The sequence below is a fragment of the Aythya marila genome (genome assembly GCF_965140915.1).
Source record: "Aythya marila genome assembly, chromosome: 20".
Lineage (NCBI taxonomy): Eukaryota > Metazoa > Chordata > Aves > Anseriformes > Anatidae > Aythya > Aythya marila.
The window spans coordinates 6017699-6039554 of NC_139061.1; the positions used below are offsets into that span (position 1 = coordinate 6017699).

General features: G+C 44.5%; 1 protein-coding gene across 4 annotated transcripts; it reads left to right on the forward strand.

Moving 5' to 3' along the window:
• Positions 1-570: 570 nt before the first annotated feature.
• TMEM248 (transmembrane protein 248) lies at positions 571-20166 on the forward strand. Of its 4 annotated transcripts, none has more exons than XM_082776486.1 (7): positions 571-738; positions 9830-10004; positions 10696-10981; positions 12030-12180; positions 12958-13141; positions 13595-13738; positions 14512-20166. In XM_082776486.1, exons 2-7 carry the CDS (start codon positions 9846-9848, stop codon positions 14530-14532), a joined length of 945 nt encoding a protein of 314 aa, XP_082632612.1. In that variant the 5' UTR covers positions 571-738; positions 9830-9845; the 3' UTR covers positions 14533-20166. The 4 variants fall into 4 exon arrangements, with proteins under 4 accessions (XP_082632612.1, XP_082632614.1, XP_082632613.1 ...); XM_082776488.1 differs by lacking the exon at positions 571-738 and adding an exon at positions 1974-2149; XM_082776487.1 differs by lacking the exon at positions 571-738 and adding an exon at positions 7942-8058.
• Positions 20167-21856: the final 1690 nt, after the last annotated feature.

Sequence of the window (21856 nt, forward strand, 5' to 3'; positions counted from 1 at the left end):
TGTCAAGTCAACCGCTTCAGGATTTTGTTTTGAACACTTGCAGGTAGCGGATGCCTTAAACTGGTTGTGTAATTCTTTTTCTTGGAACAAGGTGGGGGGACGACGAGCAGCGAGGAAACGCCACCACCGCCCTTAAGGGACCTAAGGCAAACAGGAGCCAGTGGCGGCGGTGACCTCATAAAATTTCCCTTTTCCAACTCTTTCTTTTGACTGTACGGGACAAAATTCTCCCTGGGGGGCCTCCACACTACCCTGAGGCAGACAGCGGGGCATAAAGAGCGGGGGCACATCGCCTTCCTTGAGGGGCGGCGGGGAGACATCAGCACCCTCAAGCCGGCCGGCCTGAGGTGAGGGGGACCGGGGAGGAGACCCCCGACCCTCGGGGGGGCTGCGGGCCGGGCTCCCCCTTGCTGAGGGAGGCCTGAAGGGGCCGGGCCTCGCGGTGGCGGCGCCGCCACAAGCTTGTCCCCCCCGCGCCACCGTCGGCGGGGGTGAGAGGTGACGGCGGCGTCCCCGGAAGCTGTGGCAGGAGGAGGAGGAGGAGGAGGAGCAGGAGGAAGAAGAAGAGGAGGAGGAGGAGGAGGCGGGTGTCCGGGCAGCGGCCTCCCCCGGCCCGTAGCCCCCCGTCAGGGCAGGAGGATGGTGCAGAGCCCGCCCCGCCGCCGCCGCTGAGCTCCGGGCCTCCGCCCGCCCGGCCCGGGGGCCGCTTCTTCCTCACCCCGACCCCTCCGGGCGCCGGTAAGGCAGGGACGGGGCCTGGGGGGTCGTGGGGGTCCCCTCTGAAGCCTCCTCGGGGTCTTTCTGGGCTGTTGGTGCCCCTCCGGGGACCCTGAGCCCGCGGGGAGGGGGGGCTGAGGTTGGGGGGCTGCCCCCGGCCTGGGTCGGGCACTGGGGGGGCTGGGAGGCGTCCTGTGGTGCCGTGCCCCCTGTGCTTTATCGCTAATTCTTCTCTATTGCTTACCCCAAGGGTTTATTTTTAATTAGATCTTAGCGCCAGCTTTGTGTGCTTGCTGTCGTGCCAGGAAAAAATAGTAAGAAGGGGTAATTCCGGTAGCACGGCCGGTATTTCTGTTGCAAAACGGCTTCCTTCGTTGCCTTTTCCTCTTCGCTACACATCCCTGTTTGGTTCTCTTCTTGGTTTCCCTAAAGGCGTTGTTTTTCTTTAAGGATAAAATTCCTGCTGCACCATGGCAAGGAGATGGCTGCTGGGTACCTCAAGTTAAATTTAAGCCGTAAATCTTAGCCGTAGACACGGGCACCCCGGGAGCCATTGGGGCCTGACGAGGGACAGGACTGATCGCTGCACGGGCTTTTTTGTTTATTTTAATTCCCCTTTGTTTGTTTTTTAAGGGCTTGTCTTCTCTGGGGAAATGTAATTGCATAGTTAGCTCTGCCCACGTTATTACACAGTTGATCCTGGTTGACAAAGCTCGGCTCTGGCTATGAATTATTAAGAGTTCCTTTCCACAGCCTCGCTGGGCTTCAGAGGAGTTTTATGGTGCGTGGTGGGTCGGGAAATGGGAATGCCTCCTCAGGCCCGTTTTTTCTTGTCAATCATTAATGCCTCTGGAGAAGCAGGTAAGGTCAAGGCAGCGGTCACCCGGCCTTCTGTGTCCAGGTGGGGTGTGCGGAGCCGCTCTGGGCTCACCTGGGGAGCTGTGCCTCTTCCCTGGGCTCCGTGAGGCTGGTGGCTGCAATCCAATGTCTGGTCAGCAGGTGTCCGCATAACAGGGGGACAACTTCTGTTGGCAGACTGAGCAGAGATAATATCGAATTGTGCCCGAGAGCCCTGACGCTCTTTGACCCTAGGTTGAGTCCCAGCAAAGAGGATTAAGGCCTCGGTGGCTTTGTTCCTTCCCGTGAGCTGAGGAGTGGCTTGAGGCCCGAGGAATGTGATTCTTCTTTTCCACTTGAAAGACAAGGACTTGAAACGCCGCCTGATGACACAGAACAGGCTCTGTGCTCTGCCAGGAGAAAGGCGCGGAGCAGTGCTTGCATCCGAGGGCAGTGACAACCAGACCTCGGTGTCCTTTGTGTGAGCCGGATGCGCCTGGCAGCAGACAGGACGCTGCTGACTCCATCACCCCCGGACGGGTTTCGTACCATAGGAGTGCAGCTCCCTCTTTAAGAACTTGCTGGCGGCGTTTCTGTGAGCATCAACTTTATTTATTTAAAAATGTGCTTTTTAAAAGTAGAAATAATGCTGCTTTATCAAACGAGCACGTAAGAAAGTATTACCGAAAACCCTTGGTGTCACAATTTCGTTGCTTTCCCCAAATTTCCCCTTGCCAAAGGCATGGAGGTGTTGGGACTGTTATTTTCGAGCACACTGTTCCCAGCAGACATGTCAATAAAGCAGGCTCCCAGAAGTCAGAACTGCCAGGTTTTGTTTTATAGGAGAACTCGCATATGCCCTGGCATGTCGAGGTTTGGTAATTACCTATCTGGAAAATGGAGACTGTTCCTCCACGAGTTTGGGTTAAGCAAATTGAAGTTGTATTTCTTTTGACCAGGGGTGTGAAGTACACCGGCGTGGTAACGTTACTGCTGGGTCTCTGCTTTTTCAGCCGGTGCCTGGTTTTTCAGGTGTTTCGGCTGCTGTTTGTGTTCTTTCCTTTACTGGTGGCCACTGGCTCTTTTTCTACTCCTCTTGCCCTGGCAGTGTTACCTTCTACACGCAGAGCTCTGTTTTGCCATTCCCACTAAAGCTGCCATTTCCTCCCCTTGTCACTCATTTTCTGCTTGTGATTCAAGCTGTGTATCTGTCTGGGTCTCTGTCTCATTACAGTTCTCATTACAAACAACAGTTCTCATTACAGACTGTCTGAAGCGCCTTTTCCTGGCGTTTTTCTGTACTTACCCTGCAGAATCCCGTACCGCCTTCCTTAATGTGTAGCCTTAATGAAGTCAACGATTAACCTCCTTAAACTGGCTGCTAAACCAGCGTCTGATTATTAAGCTGTTACTGAGACTTTTCATTACTTCCTGAGCAAAGCCTTGCGGCGAACTGCGCCCGCGTGGCTGTGGTGGGCTAAATTTGCTTTCTGGTGGAAATGTACAGGATCCGCTTCTAGGGGACAGCCCCTAGAAAAAGGAATCGTTTTCATTTTGCCTTCCTCTCCCAGGTTCTCACGCTGAAGAGCAGTAACTGGAACAGCTTTTTATTTATGTATTTTTTTTTAGACTCAAGGACTTTGACGCTGTATAATATTTTATATATATCATATGTCTTATCCTGCAGCCTGTGTGATGCAGAATATGTCATGTTGTAAGTCATGGCTTTGGCTTCTAAAAGTTGGAAGGCTTTAAAGATGCCCAAGCCAGAACTCTTGCACATGAAAACATATTTTTCCCATCACACAGCCTCACTTGGCAAGCAGGGCTGCCTTTTTACAGTTTGGCAACAAAATGTCTGTTTTCAAGCACAGGTTAGGTTTGCTTTTGTTTTGCAGCTGGGTGTATTTTAAATCTTTTTTTTTTTTTTTTTTTTTTTTTGCTTTTAACAATGGTCAGAATTCAGGGTTCATTGAACTGGTGAAAGAAAAGGCTTTCTTCACATCGTTTGTATTTCTTGGCTCTTGGCTTCTCTACTCTTCTGGTTCTTCTTCTTTTCTAACTCTTAGCATTTAAAAAGTATTTTGAACTTGTTTGCATTTATGCAATGTTTCTTTTGGCATTTATTTCTTGAAATTGTAAATTAAGATCTACAAAATTACCTTTGCCTTCCCAGGAGCATTACGCGACACGCCGCATGCTTGGGGTAAATCCACCGCAGGCGTTTTGAACTCCAACACACAAGTTTGTTGGGCAGGGCTGCTCAGTACGTGGAAATGTCGCATACACGGACATTTGGCTGAGTAAAAGTCAATCTAAAAATTTTCCTTGTTATTTTTTAACTCGTCTACCTTTGATTCTGCTTTCTGACTTTGAGAAGAGTTACATACGGGGGCTTGGGGGTGTGAAATTCAGTATTAATTTCAACCTTCAGCTTTCCTGGAAGCGTGACCAGATTGCTTCCCTTCCTTGCCTTTGTTTTATGGGTAGGAGAGCTGAAATGTTTGCTGTTTTTGTAGCTCCCAGGGATGTTGAAATGTTTAATTATGCTTTGAAAAGTGTTTCGAGAGGTGGAAAAAAAACACTTTGTGCAAGTAAGTCCCTGGGCTCTCACACTTTTGTTAATAATCAGCTTCCCAAATGGCTCTGTTATTGGATAATATGAGGAAATAACCTCCTTTGCAGCAGGTGATGCTCTCTGGCTCATTCGGTGTTGTCCAGAGCCTTCCATCTGTGCTCTTCGTGTGGGCAGAGGACCGGGCTGTTTTCTTCTCACGAGAAACAGTGCTCGGTGCTTTCTGTTTCCAGACTCTAGGCAAGCGTTTGTTTGCTTTTAATCAGTAAACATATTTGTAGGATGAAATAGGTCAGAGAATGAGCCACGGACTGGCCTGAGCTGATTCAACATCTCCATTTCTCGCACAGCCCTGAAGGCAGGGGGGCCTCCGCACCTCTGCCTGGGTGCCTTGTGATATTTTGGCTGCAGGGGTTGAAGGATCCTAGGGGATGTTTTTGTCAACTTTTTTTCTTCCTCCACAAGCCTTGCTCGCTGCTTTTCTACTTTGAGACGACTGATGGCAGTTACTATGAGTCTCTTCGTTTAGTTTTGTAACGCTGGAGGACAGGCGAAGGGGAAGAGGATCAGCTGGCTGGTAAAAGTGCTCTGCCCTGGAGGATTCCTCTCAATCCCAAGGTAGAGATTTTGGCATCCCTCAGGAGTTAGCCCTGCGTGCCCTCTGCTGCTGGCAGAGATTTGGGACTGTGCGATTGCATCCTGCAGCATCTCGTTATGGTTCCCGAAAGATGAATTAAAGCAGCTGCATTTGCTGACACCTCTTTTTTTTCCCCATAGATATCAGTATGGAAAAGTAACTTTTCCTATGGAGTTAGTGGGAAAGCTTTCTTTCTCCCAACTGCATATTTTATGTTAAAAATAGTGTATTGTGAAATTCCAACAGAGATGGAAATCCATCGATTAGCTGTCCCCAACTCCTGGAAGAAGCTGCCTGTGAAAGTTGCTGATAGAGTGCGTAGTAGCAGTGGGTAGTTCATTTCAGGGCACAAAGGGGCAGCCTCCTGGCGAGGTTAGACACTTCTTAATTTTAAGTTTTACCCTGATTTTTTTTTTCCCTTTTTAAAATGTGTGAGATTTTTACCTGTTCAGAAAGTGGGAGATGATAACTGGTGTTGCCGTGAGAGCCAGTGGAGGCCTGATTTCCACTTGTCGGATCAGCTGAGGTTCCTTTTGCCAGTTCTGTTTGATAGCTTGGCGATACCAGATTAGAGATTAGAAGACCACTTAATGAGAATGTTTTTAAGGCTTTGACAGAGCACTTTGAATACTCTGAACTTTAATAGGCAGCTTCACAGGTAACACATCTGTGATCTATTTTGCTTTACCATTTTTCAGTGTACTTTCATGTGTGTATTTACTATTTTTGGCAGTTTAGGTGGTAGAGATCACATTCTGTTCCTTGAGAAGAAAGCCATATTTAATTAAGGATATCTTTAGTACCCGCTACAGTTTCCTGCTCTTAAATGAGAGGCGCTTTAGTTTGAGATCAACACCATGGCTTTGTTTGCGTGTTACTTATGGGTGATTTGCTAGGAAAATCACAGTTCGATTGGTTTGTGTTGGAGCGTTTTCCTGGCATGCAATGTTATTTTCATTTAGGTTAACCCTGATGTGACCCATTTCCTAACCCCCATTGTGCTACTGGTAGCGTGAGGTGTCTTTGAAAACATAATTGCTAATAAAAATACACGGAACTGCACGCAAGGAAGACGAAATGCTCAGAAGTGCAGGAAGATGCAGCTTGGGAAAGATGCGAGGTCTCAGTGCAGTGCCGTAGGGATGGGTCAGCTCCAGCCTGCACCCCTTCTGTTCCAGCCACCCTTTTCTTCCTTCAGGCATTTCAGTGTTGGTTTTTGTTGTTGCTGCTTTAAATATTCAGCCCCCCAAATATTTTTCTTCTGTGGACTGTGACTATCTTGTATGTGTAAAAAGAAGGGGAAATATTTTTACAGAAATCACTCGATTTTAAGGTTTCTGGTGGAAAGATAGCAACATTTTGGCAAGAGACATAAAAATTACATTGTATGTTTACTTTAATCTCTTGGAAAATCATGTTTAGTTTTTCCTTTTGGCAACTGCAATTTTATTTTTAATACCTGCGTTAGTACACCATGTTTTTTGTTGATGTTGTTATGAATTCAGCTCCTTTGATATTAAGCCCCGAGAAGAGAATTTAATACTTCTGCTGTGACTCATTTCATCGACCTTTTGCTCTTTGCAATAGACTTCAAGATTTTCCTGATTTGTAATTTATTCTCGAAAACCTCACAGCTCCGTTTCAGAAGTTACCTTTTCTTCATCCCCTGTCACACACGAGGCAGGAACAGCTGATAGTGTTGCTTTCCTGAGGCTGCTGTATTCATTCCTGAGCCATCGTGGTGGAAAACTCCCCCAGACTGCAGAACAGACGACTTTCTCCTTATTTTTATATGGTTAAACAAGTCTGTGTTTGCCTGGGACTCTGACACACTAACTGCTATTCCCATCCTTCACCATCTTCATCTTTTTAATTCCGTACCAGACCATCCCAGGTTTTGCAGGGATCTAAAAGCACGCCACCTCTGCAGCTCTTGTCCCGTGTTTCCAGATGAGCACCGTCAGCCAGAACTGCCCGTGTCGTCCCGACGCGTACACCTCAGCACCAGGCAGCTACGTTGGAGCTGGAGCCACTGTTCCAAGCTGGCATTTCTCCTTCCTCCTCTTGTACTCCAGGCACTTGTTAGGTTGGTCGTGGATATTTTTATAGCGCAAGCATTAAAAGGCTTGGGCAGCGTGGAGCGAGGCAGACAGCAGCTATTAGGGCCTCTTTTCTAGATTACTGATTTAGCTAAAATGAGAAACCCGATCTTGTTTCCCTGACCTGCCAGGAGGTAATAGCATTCTGTTTCTTTTCTTAACTGTGTGAAAGAGAAATAAAAGTTCCAATGGTACCCTGTAGGTTATTCATTTACACAGAGGAAGCTGTGAGTTACGAGGAGAGCTGGTAGAGGAAAAGCGATCGTGGTATATTCCTGACAGGCCTTAGCAGAAGGGAGGAGTGTGAGGGTGTGGACCATTAACCAGCCCCCTAAAATGTCACAGGAATATACGTTTTACGTGCCCTGAGCCGTTTCATGAGTTCTTTGATAATTAATGCTGTTTGAGCACTTTGTTCCCTATAAAATCGGCAGCTCTCCAGGCAGCAGCTTGGAAATACTCCTCTTCCTTCTGGTTTGCGCTAGCCATGTCCAATTGCTGTTTTCATGTCAGCTCTGGTATTAAATCCACAGTCATTCCCTTTTCTCTCACGAACGCTCAAAAGGCATGTTACGCTTCGGAAATTGCAGCTTATAGCATTTTCTAATTGCTTTCAAAGCTGGTGACTTATGGGAGCATATTAAGCACCCGGCACTTTAAAGCTGGTGATCTCTTATGTAAAAATATTAGCCCAAATATTTTTCGTACGCGTGCTTCTCAGCACATCGAGCTTTATGGCTGGTTTTAGGCCCTGTGGTAAACAAGAGCGCTAATGGAACTGTTGGAAGCCCCTTTAAAAAAGGGCTCGCAGACCTGTATATGCTCTGGGTGACGTTCAGCTTTGATTAAATGCTCTAATAAAGCCTGCATCTGTGTTGTTATTTTCACAAGGAAATCCAGAAGGGAACGCTGCATACGGCTCTGCTTTTGGGTTATCTTTTGATCTATTTCCATCTCAACATGTGTCTCTGATGTTTTTAGCTGGAGCGTTCGGGGTTTTTAACGAGGGCTCGTTTAAAAAATTTGCTGCCAGTGACCAGACAGGAGGCAGGGCGCAGAGAACAAACCAGCATGGTCCTGACTGGCACCGGTTCTCCTTTCCCCTCTCTCTCCTGCCCTCTCCTGACACCGTCGCAGGCTTGTTTGGCTTGTTTGGCCGTACTACGGCTGCTCTTGGGCAGACAGAAGTTCTGGTAAGGTGCATGTTCGTCTCACCACCTCTCTCCTTCTCTTTCCCCTCTTCTCCTTCTCTCTGCTGTCTCGGCACCGTGCTTCTCACGCTCGGACTCGCTGCGTACTTTTGGCAGGGGGTGTTTGCAGTTTTATCAGCTTTTGCTGATAACAAGCTCCTGGCTTTTCTGGTCTTTGCAGAGTGGATGGAAATTGGTTGATAGAACAAAAAAGTAAACGCAAGACACGATCTTGTGCTCTGGAGCGAGCCCCGTCTCATCAAGGACAGCAAGTAGGTGTGTGGGGAGAGTCCAGGAGAGCTGGCACACACAGCTCCATGTCTTGCTGCTGCCCCAGGGCTTCAGGTCTCTCCTCTGGACCCAAATTTCTCTTCTCTGGAGCTGTTTTGCAGCTTTAGTTGGTATTGCTTCTGTCAAGAATAACTGAAGCATTTCTGCCAGTAAAATAATGAGTATGCAAAAGTTGTGATCGATGTACATTGCGGGATCTGAAAAAACAACAACTTGCAAGCTTGTCCTGTTCCTTTCTCCCCTTCCCTTCTGGATCAGTAGATCAGATCACGGCTTGCGCGCCTCCTGTACCCGTGGGCTTACCGGGGCTTGGGCCGTGCTGCAGCTGGGAGGTAAATGGCATGTGCTTCTAATAAGAGTCCATGAGAATCGCACAGACCTGCAGGGAGCAGAGTCCCTGACTTAATTAAGGGTTATCAGATCAGTATGAGTGCTCAAACATTAACCACTGCAGTGCCACATCCTGTAGATACTGGTCCTGGAGCTTGCCATTTCCTTTGAGTTTTGAGGCTGAGCAGCATGTAGCTAGGACCTGTTTCTGTCCTGTTACAGATGGGGTTAAAAGCCTTGTCAACGGGACTGTAGGTAAGACAAAGGTAAAAAGTTTTCTTTGTGTTTTCTCCTTGCAGAGCTGCTGAACGAGGTGCTGCAAGGCTGCACTTTAACACTTGAATGTTTGCTTTTGACTAGGAGATGGGGAAGCTGATACAGTGAACTTAGCTTAAGACTTCCTGCCATGAAAATGGAAAATCAATTAGAAGAATCAGACTAAATACTACTCTTTTTGCATAAAAAGCACTGATTCAGTACGTTTCCTCAGCATATGTTGAGTCCTCTCTTTTGTTTACAGACTGCAGTAAAAGTTCTCTTGCTGCTGCACAAATTGGAGAAAGAAAGGAGCTGCTTTCTCCTCCCCACTCGTGCTGTTATTGGGTGTTTCTGACAACAGGATTCTTGGTGCAGAAGTCCAAAATGCCCCTAGGCTGCTTCTTGGATCCCATTTGGGGCTAAGGATGGGGAGAGTGATGTTTTCAGGCTTCAGCCTTGGTTTTGATCATATATGCAGAGATGTAGAGTTCGCTTTGTAGGCTGCATTGCAGCTCCATTTGCACTGCAATTCGAGGCGTCCAAATATTGCTGGAATTAGTCACAGAGCCTATTCTGCCTAGGAAAGTGGGGAAGGAGAAGGGCTGGTATTATTGCTCATCAGCGATATTGGGCTGTGCTAGAGGTTGTCTGCGCTGCTTAGTCTGTTGGTGATCTTTGGAGCTGAGGAGGTGAAGTCGAGCGTGTTTTGATTTGTGCTTTATTTGAGGCGTACCGAGCCTGTGTTCAACGACCAGCACAGGGCTGTATAATTGAATCTCATTTTCGCATATGATTTCATTTTTTTTTAGTGTCAAACTTCTCTCTTTTGTGATCGACCGCCCCCACCCCGCAGCACACGGCCCAGTCACTCTGCTCTAATGTTCTTTCTTTGCAGGTGAACAATCAGAATAATGTTCAACATAAACCTGTTGGAGAACCTGAAGGTTTACGTCAGCAGCCGACCTCCGCTTGTGGTCTTTATGATCAGCGTAAGCGCTATGGCAATAGCTTTTCTGACACTGGGCTATTTCTTTAAAATCAAGGAGATCAAGTCACCAGAGATGACAGAGGTACGGTACAAGAAGTTCCCAGGTTGAACAGTGGGAATACTGATTTGAAATACATGCACAAAGCTAATGAGTTACTTTTTCCCTCCTGAAAACCTTTTTATGGCGGTGCAAGAGTCTTATGGGAGATTGTTTTCAGCAGACTTGCCACTGATTTTACAGGGAAAGTGACTGTTGGTGTGAATGTGTGAATAGTCTTATTTTAGTTTAAGGGTGAGGCCAAATCATCTGACTTGGATTTTCCCTGCCGTGGCTAGGAGCCTTTTTTTTTTTTTTGTTAGTTTTTATTATTATTCCATGATGTCAGCTAGGTTGTTTGTGAAAATCCTGTTCTTACCTAGCGTTACAATGCTGTAAGGAGGAAAACCTTGGTGGAAACTGCTCGTACCCTGCGCGCAGTGAGGGTGGACCAAGCCAGTATATTTCTGGAGTTTCAAGAAGGGTATTCTTCTGCTGTGCCCAGCAGCGGTCAGGCAGTGGCTGGGATTGAACACTTCAGACTTTTGTAAACAACTTGTCCCGTTGTTGAGATAGCCATGGTGGTGTTTGTGCTTGCTTCGTGAGCCATGTAATTTACGTTAAATGGCTTGAAACTGTAGGCAGGATAGTACGTAGCAAGGTCTGTGCTGCTGTAGGCAAGTGGCAACAGAAGTTAACGTGCTAATCTGCTCTAAATCGTTGCGTTTGTTTGAAGGACTGGAATACTTTCCTCCTGAGGTTTAACGATTTGGACTTCTGTATATCTGAGAATGAAACCCTAAAGCATCTCATCAATGATACCACAACTCCAGAAAGTACCGTGACCAGTGGCCAGGCGAGATCTTCTACACAGTCTCCACAGACTCTTGAGGACTCTGGTCCTATAAACATCTCTGTTACAATCACTTTGACGCTGGACCCACTCAAACCATTTGGCGGATATTCCCGCAACGTCACACATCTAAGTTCCACAATTTTTGGACACCAAATCGGACTCTCAGGTATGCGGGACTTGACTTTTATAAATTTGAATGACAGCTACAGATTCAAATTAAAACTTTATTATTGGTGAGACGAATCTTTTGCTTAGAGCAGATTTATTGTGAGTGGAGCCCTGTACAGAGCCCTTCACTTGCTCACATTTTGAAGGCATTAACGTATGTACTTTAGAGATCAAGTAGTGTATTGCCTAAAAAATACAAAGTTTAGTTAAAATGCATACATAAATTTTAATACTGAAAACAGCAACAAATAAAATGATTTAAATTTCTGTGGAATGAAGACCTCTTATTTGGCTGCCCTGACAGTTTTGACATGAGATTAGATTGTTAATAATAGAAGCTTGTGGAATTTTAGCTTTTAGCCAGGGTTGCATTTTATAATCATGTCTGAAGGTGTCTTGAACCTCAGAGATCTGTAAGGAGACATTTGCCATAGCTGTAAATCTGTGTTCTTGTATTTTATATTATTATTTTGTTACTGCTTTGCGTGCTATCAAATGCAGGTTCTGTTTCAAGTAGCCTGGATTTATTTTCAGTATGAATATGTCCATGTGGATTTAGTGTAGACTACTTAATCTGCAGTTCAGTATCTGCTAGCACCTTTTCATCTGCACAAATATCTCCAATTTGAAATGTGAGCTTCAGAAAAAGCAGATGTTCAACAACGTCTTTGGCAGGAGAAAGGCTAAAGAAGTGTGATTGTACTTTCTAATAAAATTCTCAGAACATGCATGAATTCATTTATAAATAGGGAGGTATTTGTTTCTGAAAGTAGCCTGATGATCAATCCCACTTCTTTTGGGGGCAGGAGAGATTAGAAGGACCAGCAGTTGTTATTTTCAAAATTTTCTGGTGCTTTTTGTTGTTTTTTAAACTTTTTCTGCTTTCTCTGTTGATAATAAAGATGCTGGGTGACTTCAAAGGTACAGATCCAGGGTAATGTTGCCTTCTTAATCAATTGCACGCTTTCCTTATCCTAGCGATTGTTGCTTGGCTACTTTTGTGATTGGAAAACAGCTTTTCTTCTTTCCTCCTCTCTTTCTCAAAGGCAGAGAATCCCACGAGGAGATAAACATTACGTTCACCCTGCCGACTGCCTGGAATTCAGATGACTGCGTTCTTCATGGTCACTGCGAGCAGGTCGTATTCACAACCTGCATGACTGTGACAGCAGCCAGCAACGTGTTTCCTGTCACAGTGTAAGTGCATTTTAGACTCTTTTGTAGACTGGTTGTTGGGTGATTAATTTCTCAGCTGCTTCTCTGAGGTTGTCACATCTGATGAATGTTGTTGTTGACTGGATATCGTGTACCTGCTTTCCTTCCCCTGCCGTAAAACCCTGTCTGTCTTGAGACTTCTGCTGTCTTTTAGCAAGGCTAGATTTTTCTGTGAATGTTTTGTCTCTAGGCATGCCTGCCTTTCAGCATGCAGCCTGTGATTTAAACTTCCTCAGGAACTATGGGATCAGTGAATATTTAAGAAAGATACCCTGTAATTTAGTTTCACTGCCTTGTATGAGAGCTAAGACTTGACTCTGAGGATCTTATCCTCTTCCCTGCCAAGAGATGAGCATAAGCTGAACGTTGCTTTGCTACCAAACCCAGCAGGTGCAGACCTTTCATCAAAATAGTTTCCCTTTGTCTCCTCCAGACTCCCTGACACTATTCAGTATACTCTGGAGAACCATCAGACAGGTTCCCAGGACTGTATGAAGCCATATGAAAACCAGTATTTTTCTAATTAAGCCGTGGGGTGTTGACTTACTGCAACAAAATTCAGTTAAATTTTAATGTTCATATAGAAATCATATGTTTTTTATACAGTGTTTTGGTGAAGACTTTTTTTTTTTTGCTGTTTTGTGAAACTGTGTTTTATACTGCTGTTGAGGAGACTGGGCCTGACTCGGTTCTGAAAGTTAACCTTACTGAATGCGGAGAATGGCAATTAAGGTGCTAATTATTTCTGTTTTTCTGCAGTCAGCCACCACATTGCGTTCCTGAAACGTACAGCAATGCCACGCTTTGGTACAAGATCTTTACCACAGCAAGGGACTCTAATACAAAATATGCACAAGATTATAACCCTTTCTGGTGTTACAAAGGAGCAATTGGAAAAGTGTACCACGCTTTAAATCCCAAACTAACTGTTATAGTTCCAGATGTAAGTGCCCCGGTGTTTTTACACGTTATGTTGAATGAATGTGGTTTAACTGAATATGGGTCCCAAAATAGTCAGATTTAGTGCGTTTTTATTATATTCAGTGCAGGGGCTGAAACAGAGTTGAATATGCTTCATCACTGGTGGGCACGATGGTGTTCATGTAATCTCTATGGCCCTCAAAGTTTTTAATAACCAAGCTTTATATTCTGAAATCATTTGACAAAAGGCAGTTCTTGTATATGGGAAATCTCTCGCACAGAGTTTTAACATGAGGAGCATTTTGGCTCTTTTTTGTGCCACAATTAAGAATCCCTTTCATTACTATGCCATCTTTTAATAGGGGAGAAAGTTGATTCATGAAGTAATTTCTGTGCTGAACTGGTAATTATTGCTCTAATATTAAGTGTCAACTATTGGTGCATTGTCAGTAAATGGTTTTAATTTTCTGTGCAGGATGATCGCTCTCTAATAAACCTGCATCTCATGCATACCAGTTACTTTCTTTTTGTGATGGTGATTACAATGTTCTGCTATGCAGTTATTAAAGGCAGACCAAGCAAACTGAGGCAAAGCAATACAGAATTCTGCTCTGAAAAGGTGAGTTTGAGTAATAACAAAATATTGACTCTGTTAAGAAAACATAGCAAGCCTCTTTTTTTTTTTTTTTTTTTTACACAGTACAGATTAGTTCTTATCTCTTGAAATGTAGGATTAATTCGTTTTCAAAGAGATGTAGGTGTTTTATCGTGGACAGTAAAGAAGGGTTCTACAAAATACATATATGTGCTGTGTAGGTCCTCAGTTAGATTTCTCTCCTCCAGAAGTGGATTATTGCAGTTCAGGAAGTGCTATAATGCAGCTCTTCTGCCACACTTCTGTTGTTATTCTCACTATTTTGTATGAAGCATTGATTAGATAGCACCGAATGGTTTTATTTACCTTTCATCGCAACAGACTGAAAATTTTGAATAAAACATGATACATAATTCTGATTAGCAGCCATTAGAATTACAAAAAACAATCACAAAGGTATTGAAACAGTCATTATTCAGTATGCATTGGAGACACGGACTTTGCTTGAAGGATTAAATATGAATATATTTATTGTGAAGTAGGAAATGAATGTTGGCACCCTTTGATCTTAATGATTTTTTGTAACATAAGCTGTTCTGTTTTGTATTGTTTTTAAATTGATTATGCTAAGAACAAAATACCTTCAGACTTGCTTTGATTTCCTTTCCAAGTTAGACTTCCAAGGTTCTTCGAAAAAGGCAAGGACAGATATGCCAGCTGCATGGAGATAAGTAATATCACTGTTATGGGATTAGGAATTTGACTTTAATTAAATGTTTTCTTTTTCTTTTGTTTAGGTTGTTTTGTCAGAAGCATAATCCATCCTCTTCTTTTACTGAGAATGACTGAGAACCGTAATCATTGCCTGCTGAACCCAGAATGGGTCTTAACACTCTGTGAATACATTATCTTGCAATGTTGGTTTATTCCAACCAAAGACATTTCAAGTGCCTGTAATTGATTTGTACATATTTATAAAAGTATATTCAGAATAGGTCAGATGATGCACTTGTTCCGCATTGTAGTGCGGCCAGAAACTTTCAGTCTTTACCTGTGGACATAGCCGAATGTTTGTGTAGATATGTTTAGTGATATGGCTACATATAGTCAGAGCAAGATATTTTTGTCTAGCTGCATCTGGGCAGGTTAAGATGCCTTTGCAAATGTCTCAAACAAAACAATGAATCTTTGTTTTTTGCCCAATGATATGTACAGTGTGTTTGAAACAGTATGCACCTTTGATATAATACTGCATTTCCAGAGCCACCAATCTACTACATGAATTAAATGTGTATTTGTGTGGCCTGATACCTTCTTCCATTTGCTCCTTGCTTGCAAGAAAAGATATGAACATTTTTAGATATTTTTTTTTGAAAAAAAGAAATACATATACACATTTTAATAGTGCTGTATTTAGGACAAACTTGTGCTTTTATTCATAGTAAAAACTTAAGAAGTGAAGTCCCATTTTAAAATCTTTCTTATTGAAAACTGCTAAGTTTGATTATTTTTTTTCCATTTGGCCTGCTGAATGCCAGAGAATCAGTCAGCATAGAGACTACCTGGAAAGCTTTCTACTTAGCCTCCCATCTGCAGTCCTCAGACCCAGAATATGCATCTCCGCTGCAGAGCAGCTTTCTGTAAACATTTTTTTCTAGAAAGTGAAACTTGGTTAAAAGATGCATTGTATTAACTGTCTGTTGGGGCTCTGCACAGCCTTGGGCAAGTGCAAATAATGAAAGAAAAAGAAATCCCATAGTCTGTTACCAACTCTCACTTTGGGACTCTATCCATCTCTGAAGGGCAGCTGAAAATGACACTTTATTAGCTTAGTCCAATTTCAATTTAATGCTGTGCACTCGGGGGAAGATGATGAGGAGTGAACTAGTACTGTTGCGATTAAGGTCAGAGAGACCACACAGTAAAATTCATACTGTTCTCTGTGTCCATTCTTAAATCAGAGGAGTTTTTGTGATGTGCATTTTTCCCTTTCTCATTCTGGCTTTTGCTGTTTCTTTCCAGCTTGTTATTTGGTAACCTCCTTAATTTTCAGGAGTCTGGATTTTCCTGCAGACACTTCCACCACTGCTTTTAAAATCTCACTGATTGCCTTAATTGACCTTTCATCTTGTCTTTGTAGAACCATAGAACGGGGTGGGTTGGAAGGAACCTTAAGGATCATCTAGTTCCAACCCTCCTGCCATGGGCAGGGACACCTCCCACTAGACCAGGTTGCTCAAAGCCCCGTTGGGCATCCACAACTTCTCTGGGCAACCTGTTCCAGTGCCTCACCACCCTCCTAGTGAAGAGGTTCTTCCTTATATCTAATCTAAATCTACCTTCTTTCAGTTTAAAGCCATTACTTCTTGTCCTATCACTACAAGACCTTATAAATAGACCCTCTCCAACTTTCTTGCAGGCCCCTTTTAAGTACTGCAAGGCCACTAGAAGGTCTCCCTTCTCTTCTCCAGGCTGAACAACCCCAGCTGTCTCAACCTGTCTTCACAGAAGTGCTCCAGCCCTTTGATCTTTGTGGCCGTCCTCTGGAGTTGTCCCAACAGCTCCAAGTCCTTACGTTGGGGCCCCCAGAGCTGAATGCAGTGCTGCAGGTGGGGTAGAGGGGGGACAATCACCTCCCTTGCCCTGCTGGCCACGCTGCTTTTGATGTAGCCTGGAATACAGTTGACTTTCTGAGCTGAAAGACCACCACACCAGATCATGTTGAGCTTCTCATCCACCAACACCCCCAGGTCCTTCTCCTCAGGACTGCTCTTAATCTGTTCTCCACCCAGCCTGTGTTTGTGCTTGGGATTGTCCCGTCCCAGATGCAGGACCTTGTGCTTGGCCTTGTTGAACTTTATGGTGTTTGCACAGGCCCACCTCTCAGGCCTGTCTAGCCAGGTCCCTCTGGATGGCATCCCTTCCCTCCAGCGTGTCGACCACACCACATGGCTTGGTGTCACCGACGAACTTGCTGGGGGTGCATTCGATCCCCCTGTCCACGACAGAGATGTTAAACAGCACCAGTCCCAGAACAGATGCCTGAGGAACACTGCTTGTCAGGGGTCTCCACGTGGATGTTGAGCCGCGGACCATAGCTCTTTGAGTGCAACCATCCAGCCAATTCCTTACCCACCGAGCTGTCCATCCATCAAATCCACATCTCCAATTTAGAGACAGTATCCTGCGGGACAGTGTCAAATGTTTTGCACAAGTCCAGGTAGATGATGTCAGTTGCTCTTCCCCTATCCACCAACACTAACCCTCTTGTAGAAGGCCTCCAGATTTGTCAGGCACAATCTGCCCTTAGTGAAGCCACGTTGGCTTCACCAATCACCTCTGTTTTCCACGTGCCTTAGGAGGGTTTCGAGGAGGATCTGCTCCATGCTCTTGCTGGGCACAAGAGGTGAGGCTGACTGGCCTGTATTTCCCCGGGTCTTCTTTTTTCCCTGTTTAAAAATGAAGGTTATGTTTCTCTCTTCCAGTCAGTGGGAACGTCACTGGACTGCCACAACTTCTCAAATATGATGGACAGTGGCTTAGCAACTTCATCTGCCAGTTCCCTCAAGGCCCATAGTTGCGTCTCATCAGGTCCCATGGGCCTGTGCACCTTCAGGTTCCTTAGCTGGTCTCAGGCCTGGTCCTCTCCTACAGAGGGTGGTTCCTCATTCTCCCAGTCCCTGCAATTTGGGTGGTGTGCCAATGATCTCTTGCTAGTGAAGGCAGGCAAAAACAAGTCATCGAGTTCCTCAGCCTTCTCTGTATCCCAGGTAATCAGGTCTCTCATTTCCTTAGAGAAACCTTTTAGTGCTGATGTACCTATAGAAGCTTTTCTTGCCCTTGATGTCCCTGGCCAGATGTAATTCTATCAGGGCTTTGGCTTTCCTGACTTGATCCCCAGCTGCCTGGACAATTTCTCTATATTCCTTCCAGGCTACCTGTCCTTGCTTCCACTCCCTCTAGTCTGCTTGAGTTTGTCCAGAAGTAACTTGTTCATCCATGAAGGCTTCCTGCCCGACTTCCTCCTGAGCTTGGAGGAGGCGATCCTTGAATCGCCTTGATCGTTGGCTCCTATATCTCTTGGGGAAGGAAGTTTTCATCAAAACATCTGTGTAACATCCTAGATGGCTTGTTGTGCCGTGCTGTGCTGTCCCTCCAACAGATAATGGGGTGGTTAAAGTTCCCGTGTGAGGATCACAGCTTGTGGATGTGAGGCTGTTCCTGTCCATCTATAGAGGGGCCTCATCCACTTGGTCTTCCCAGTTGGGTGGCCTGTAGCAGACCCCCACTACAGTGTCACCTGTCCCTGCCCTTCCTTTAAACCTGGCCCCTCAACTCTCTGTGGCTCCTCATCCATCCCCACGCAGAGCTCCACACACTCCAGCTGGTCACCAACACAGAGGGTGATTCTTCCTCCTCGTTTCCCCCTGCCTATCCCTCCTAAAGAGCCTCTATCTTTCCATCCCAACACTCCAGCCATGGGAGCCATCAGGCTGCTCCTGGCTAAATTGCTGGTGTCCATATGAAACAACAGCAGCAGATAATAGTCAGGGGGCTGTATGAGGCGTGCTAGTTTCTTGGTGACATCCCTGATATGAGCCCCCAGTAAGCAGCACACCTCTATAGCGTGTCAGGTTGGCAGATGGGTGCCTCTGTACCTCGGAGAGTCACCTACTATCTCCCATCGCCTTTTCTTAGCCACACTGGTTGTTATACGGGGAACAGATCTGTCTGCCTTGCTCAGCTCCAGCATCTCTCCTCATGTGATGGGTCTCTCCCCTTCAGTCTGTGGAGCAGTAAAGTGGTTCTGCAAGGGCACCTCAGCCTTCGGGGGAAGCCTTTTCCTCCTGCTGGTCCTTGCCGCTGCAAGCTTCCACCCTTCTGCATTATTGGCCCCTCTCCCGGGAGAATCTTTGGCTGTTTGGCTGTGGGTCCACTGCAGGCTGCGCTTGGAACCAGCTATCTAACTCCATCTCGGCCTCCCTGATGTCACATGGCCTTCTCACCTCCTCCTGCAGCTCAGCCACCTGCTGCAGGAGGTCCTCCACCTGGGCACACCTTTTGCAGGTAGGTCTGCAGCCCACACATATGCTTTTCTCTCTCTTTCTTTGGTAAATATTGCTCTAAAGTACACAAAACAAGAAAACCCAAGTAAGGTCTTACAGTCTCAATTATGCTGGCATAAGATTCTTAGTTTATTACACATAGACACTATTGGGATTGCTACCCTACTGATTCGTGGGTCTGTATCTATAGGACTTCAGTATTCAGCAAGTTCACAACTCTTCAGAGCATTTGAAGCAAATAACCACGCTTTTCTTCAGAACATATTTCCATTCCAGAGTTTTGGTTACTTAAATGGTGTTAACTAACTTGCATTTTTCTCCAGGGATGTTAAGGTAAAGCTTGAGAGATGGCCTAGTTTGGAGTCTAGGGATAAAATGAAGCTTCCGTTTTTTCTCCTGATGCTGCTATGGGCTAATACTGCTTCACTGATGTGAGTCGGTGAAGTAACACAGGTAGACAGCTTCTCCTGAAAATTGTCTGAGCTGTTCCTAATTAATTCATGCATACCCAGCCTTCTGCATTGATACTGACTTTGAGAGTTGCCTACGAGGGTGGCTTGATCTCGGGACCAAAGGCAGGAAGAGGAAACCGATTGGGGTGGTGTTGCAAATTCTGGAAATACCTAATAAAAACCACAATGCGACTCCTTTAAAAAAGCAAACCCATATCCTTTCTGTTTCAGCAACCTAAAGATCCACCTCCAAATGTCCTATTTACGAATTGATCTGGTGGGGAAAACAGATTTTTTTTTTTTTTAATCAGTTTTGCTATTTGGTAATTAGAGGAGCCTGCTTTGCAATTTGTCACCCACTGCATTGAAATACAGAGAAATGCTAAGATTGTGACCAACAAAAGCAAAAGGGAAAATGTTAGAGAAATGTATTTTTGGCCTTAGCTTATCCCTTTGCACCCATGTATTGCAGCAGAGAGCTAAGTGTGTCCATCAGGTTGAAATGCTGTAATACTGAGGAATATTGGATTGTTCCTAGGTGCAATGTACAAAAGTTAAATGCAGCCAAACAGAAGAGTAAAAACTTAATATTAAAGTTCAGATCATATTGATCTTTCCTTTTTTGTTTTCTTTTTCTTTTTAACTATGACTTGAATCAGTTTTGATTCTATTTGTACGTGTTTTCTTGTTCTTAGAAAGCTGCCATTTTCTTTTGCATTTTTCTTTGGCATTACATAGAAAATCTGAGCCTTGGTTTTCAACCCTCTGCAGGTGATTGTAGGGTTAAGATGGCTTCTTTTGTTTTGTTTTGTTCTTACATTTCACTTGTCTTGTTGCATGATGGTTAATAGCTGATTTGGAAATGACATTTCTCTCCTAGATTAATTTTGTGTTTGTAAGATGTGCATATTGCTTTGCAGAATAAAACTGATGAAGTTTATTTTGTTGTCTTTATTTCTGCTAACCAGATGCTATGGAGGTTTCATAAATCATTGCATTATATGCACCCTCAGAAGAAATCAGTAGTGAAAGTCTATAATGGATTGGAATTTCAAATCCTTTGTATGGTGCAGTAAGCACCTTTTTATGTGTTATGGGGGGTAGGGAATGCAGCTGGTTCCCATCATGACAAATGCAGAATTTGACTTAGACACATCTCTGCTGTTGCTGTTTTTCTTGGGACCTCATTATCTTTTTGTCTCTTATTAGTCACAGGTACATAAAGCTTGTTTTATTGATGCAGTGCAGATTTCTGTGCTGAACGCATACAGGTGGGGCGCTAGGAGTGTGACAGAAGAGAACAGAGAACAGCCTTAGCTATTTTTCTGAGACCAATGTGTTGTTAATAGTCAAATGAGTTTTTATTCCATTCACATGTATTTCCCCTTTCAGAATCCCAAGAATTTTTGCCAAATATCATCTGCCTTCTGTGTTGACAGTATTATTAGATTTAGCAGGAAAACCCCCAAAAAGGTGGACTTCTTGCTGCAGTAAGGACCTATGAGAGGAAGCAAAAGGTTGAAATAAGCACTTGTGATTGTCATGGAACCTGAAAATGGAGCAATGCTAAGAGAAGTACTCAGTATGCCTTGATTGTTATCATGCCCACCCCCTGCCTCCTTGCTACAGGTGCTCTGTAACTCACTCAGCTGAACTGAGACCAGATCCTGAGCATTTCAAAATGCTTGCAGGTGGCTTGAGATCATTGAAAGACATATATGGATGGCTTTTGAAATCAAGATAATGTAACTCATTAAATTCTAGCTCCAGTTATTGTGCAGCTGGAACAAGTTGCACCTGCATGTTTTCAGTGCTTGAGGGAGTAGGAAAAACATACTTGGTGTTGCTCTTGGAAGCTTGTTAAAAGCTAGGCACTGAGTATTTGACAAGCACAAGAAGGCCAGCCTGTCTTGCTTTGCTGGAGAATGGAGTTCAAAGCATTCACACAGTGCTCTAACATACTCTGGATGTATGCAGATGGTGCCTATTCAAATCTAGTGACAAATGGGAGCATTGTTTAAAAGCAAATCTGTGAAGTTGTTTAAGATTCTTTTTTTTCTGGGCAGAGAAACTCTGAGAATTAATAGAAAAAAAGTGAATTTAAGAGAATAGCTTTGACAAATCCCCTTGGTTTGGCTCTAGGAAGTCTGGCTAGCTCTGAAATGTCTGCCCTGAATTAGCATTAAAGCCCTGTGTTAGCATGGTCTCAATTTGGAGTTAGTCTGTCACTGTTGCACTTAGCAAAGCAATCCTCTTGGCTTCTGCTGAATTCAGTCCGTCAGCCAGCAGAGAGGAAGAGAGAGGCGCTAGGACATGTATTCACTTGTTTCCTGTTAAACAAACTCTCTTTTATAACTCCAGCAGCCACTATTTGGCAAATACGCACATATGTTCAGTGGGCTCTGGAGAAGTGCAACTTCCTTGAAGAAAATCCTGGTTTTAGAGCTATTACTGCATAGAATTATACATGGGTAGACTTAAGGGAGGACCTATAGTGAATTTCCATTTGGAAAATGTACTTAGTAAATGAACAGGTAATGTAATGCGTTTTTTTTTTCTGAAGTAAAGGCAAGGAACCTGCTGTCTGGAACAGCTGACCAGCCTCTTGCATAGGGAAAGTCTTG

Excerpts from the sequence above, each read along its gene's own strand:
- TMEM248 (XM_082776486.1), top strand. The coding sequence starts at position 9,846 with ATGTTCAACATAAACCTGTTGGAGAACCTGAAGGTTTACGTCAGCAGC. Across the intron at positions 10,005-10,695 it reads AGTCACCAGAGATGACAGAG|GACTGGAATACTTTCCTCCT; the intron begins GTACGGTACAAG and ends GTTTGTTTGAAG. Across the intron at positions 10,982-12,029 it reads ACACCAAATCGGACTCTCAG|GCAGAGAATCCCACGAGGAG; the intron begins GTATGCGGGACT and ends TCTTTCTCAAAG.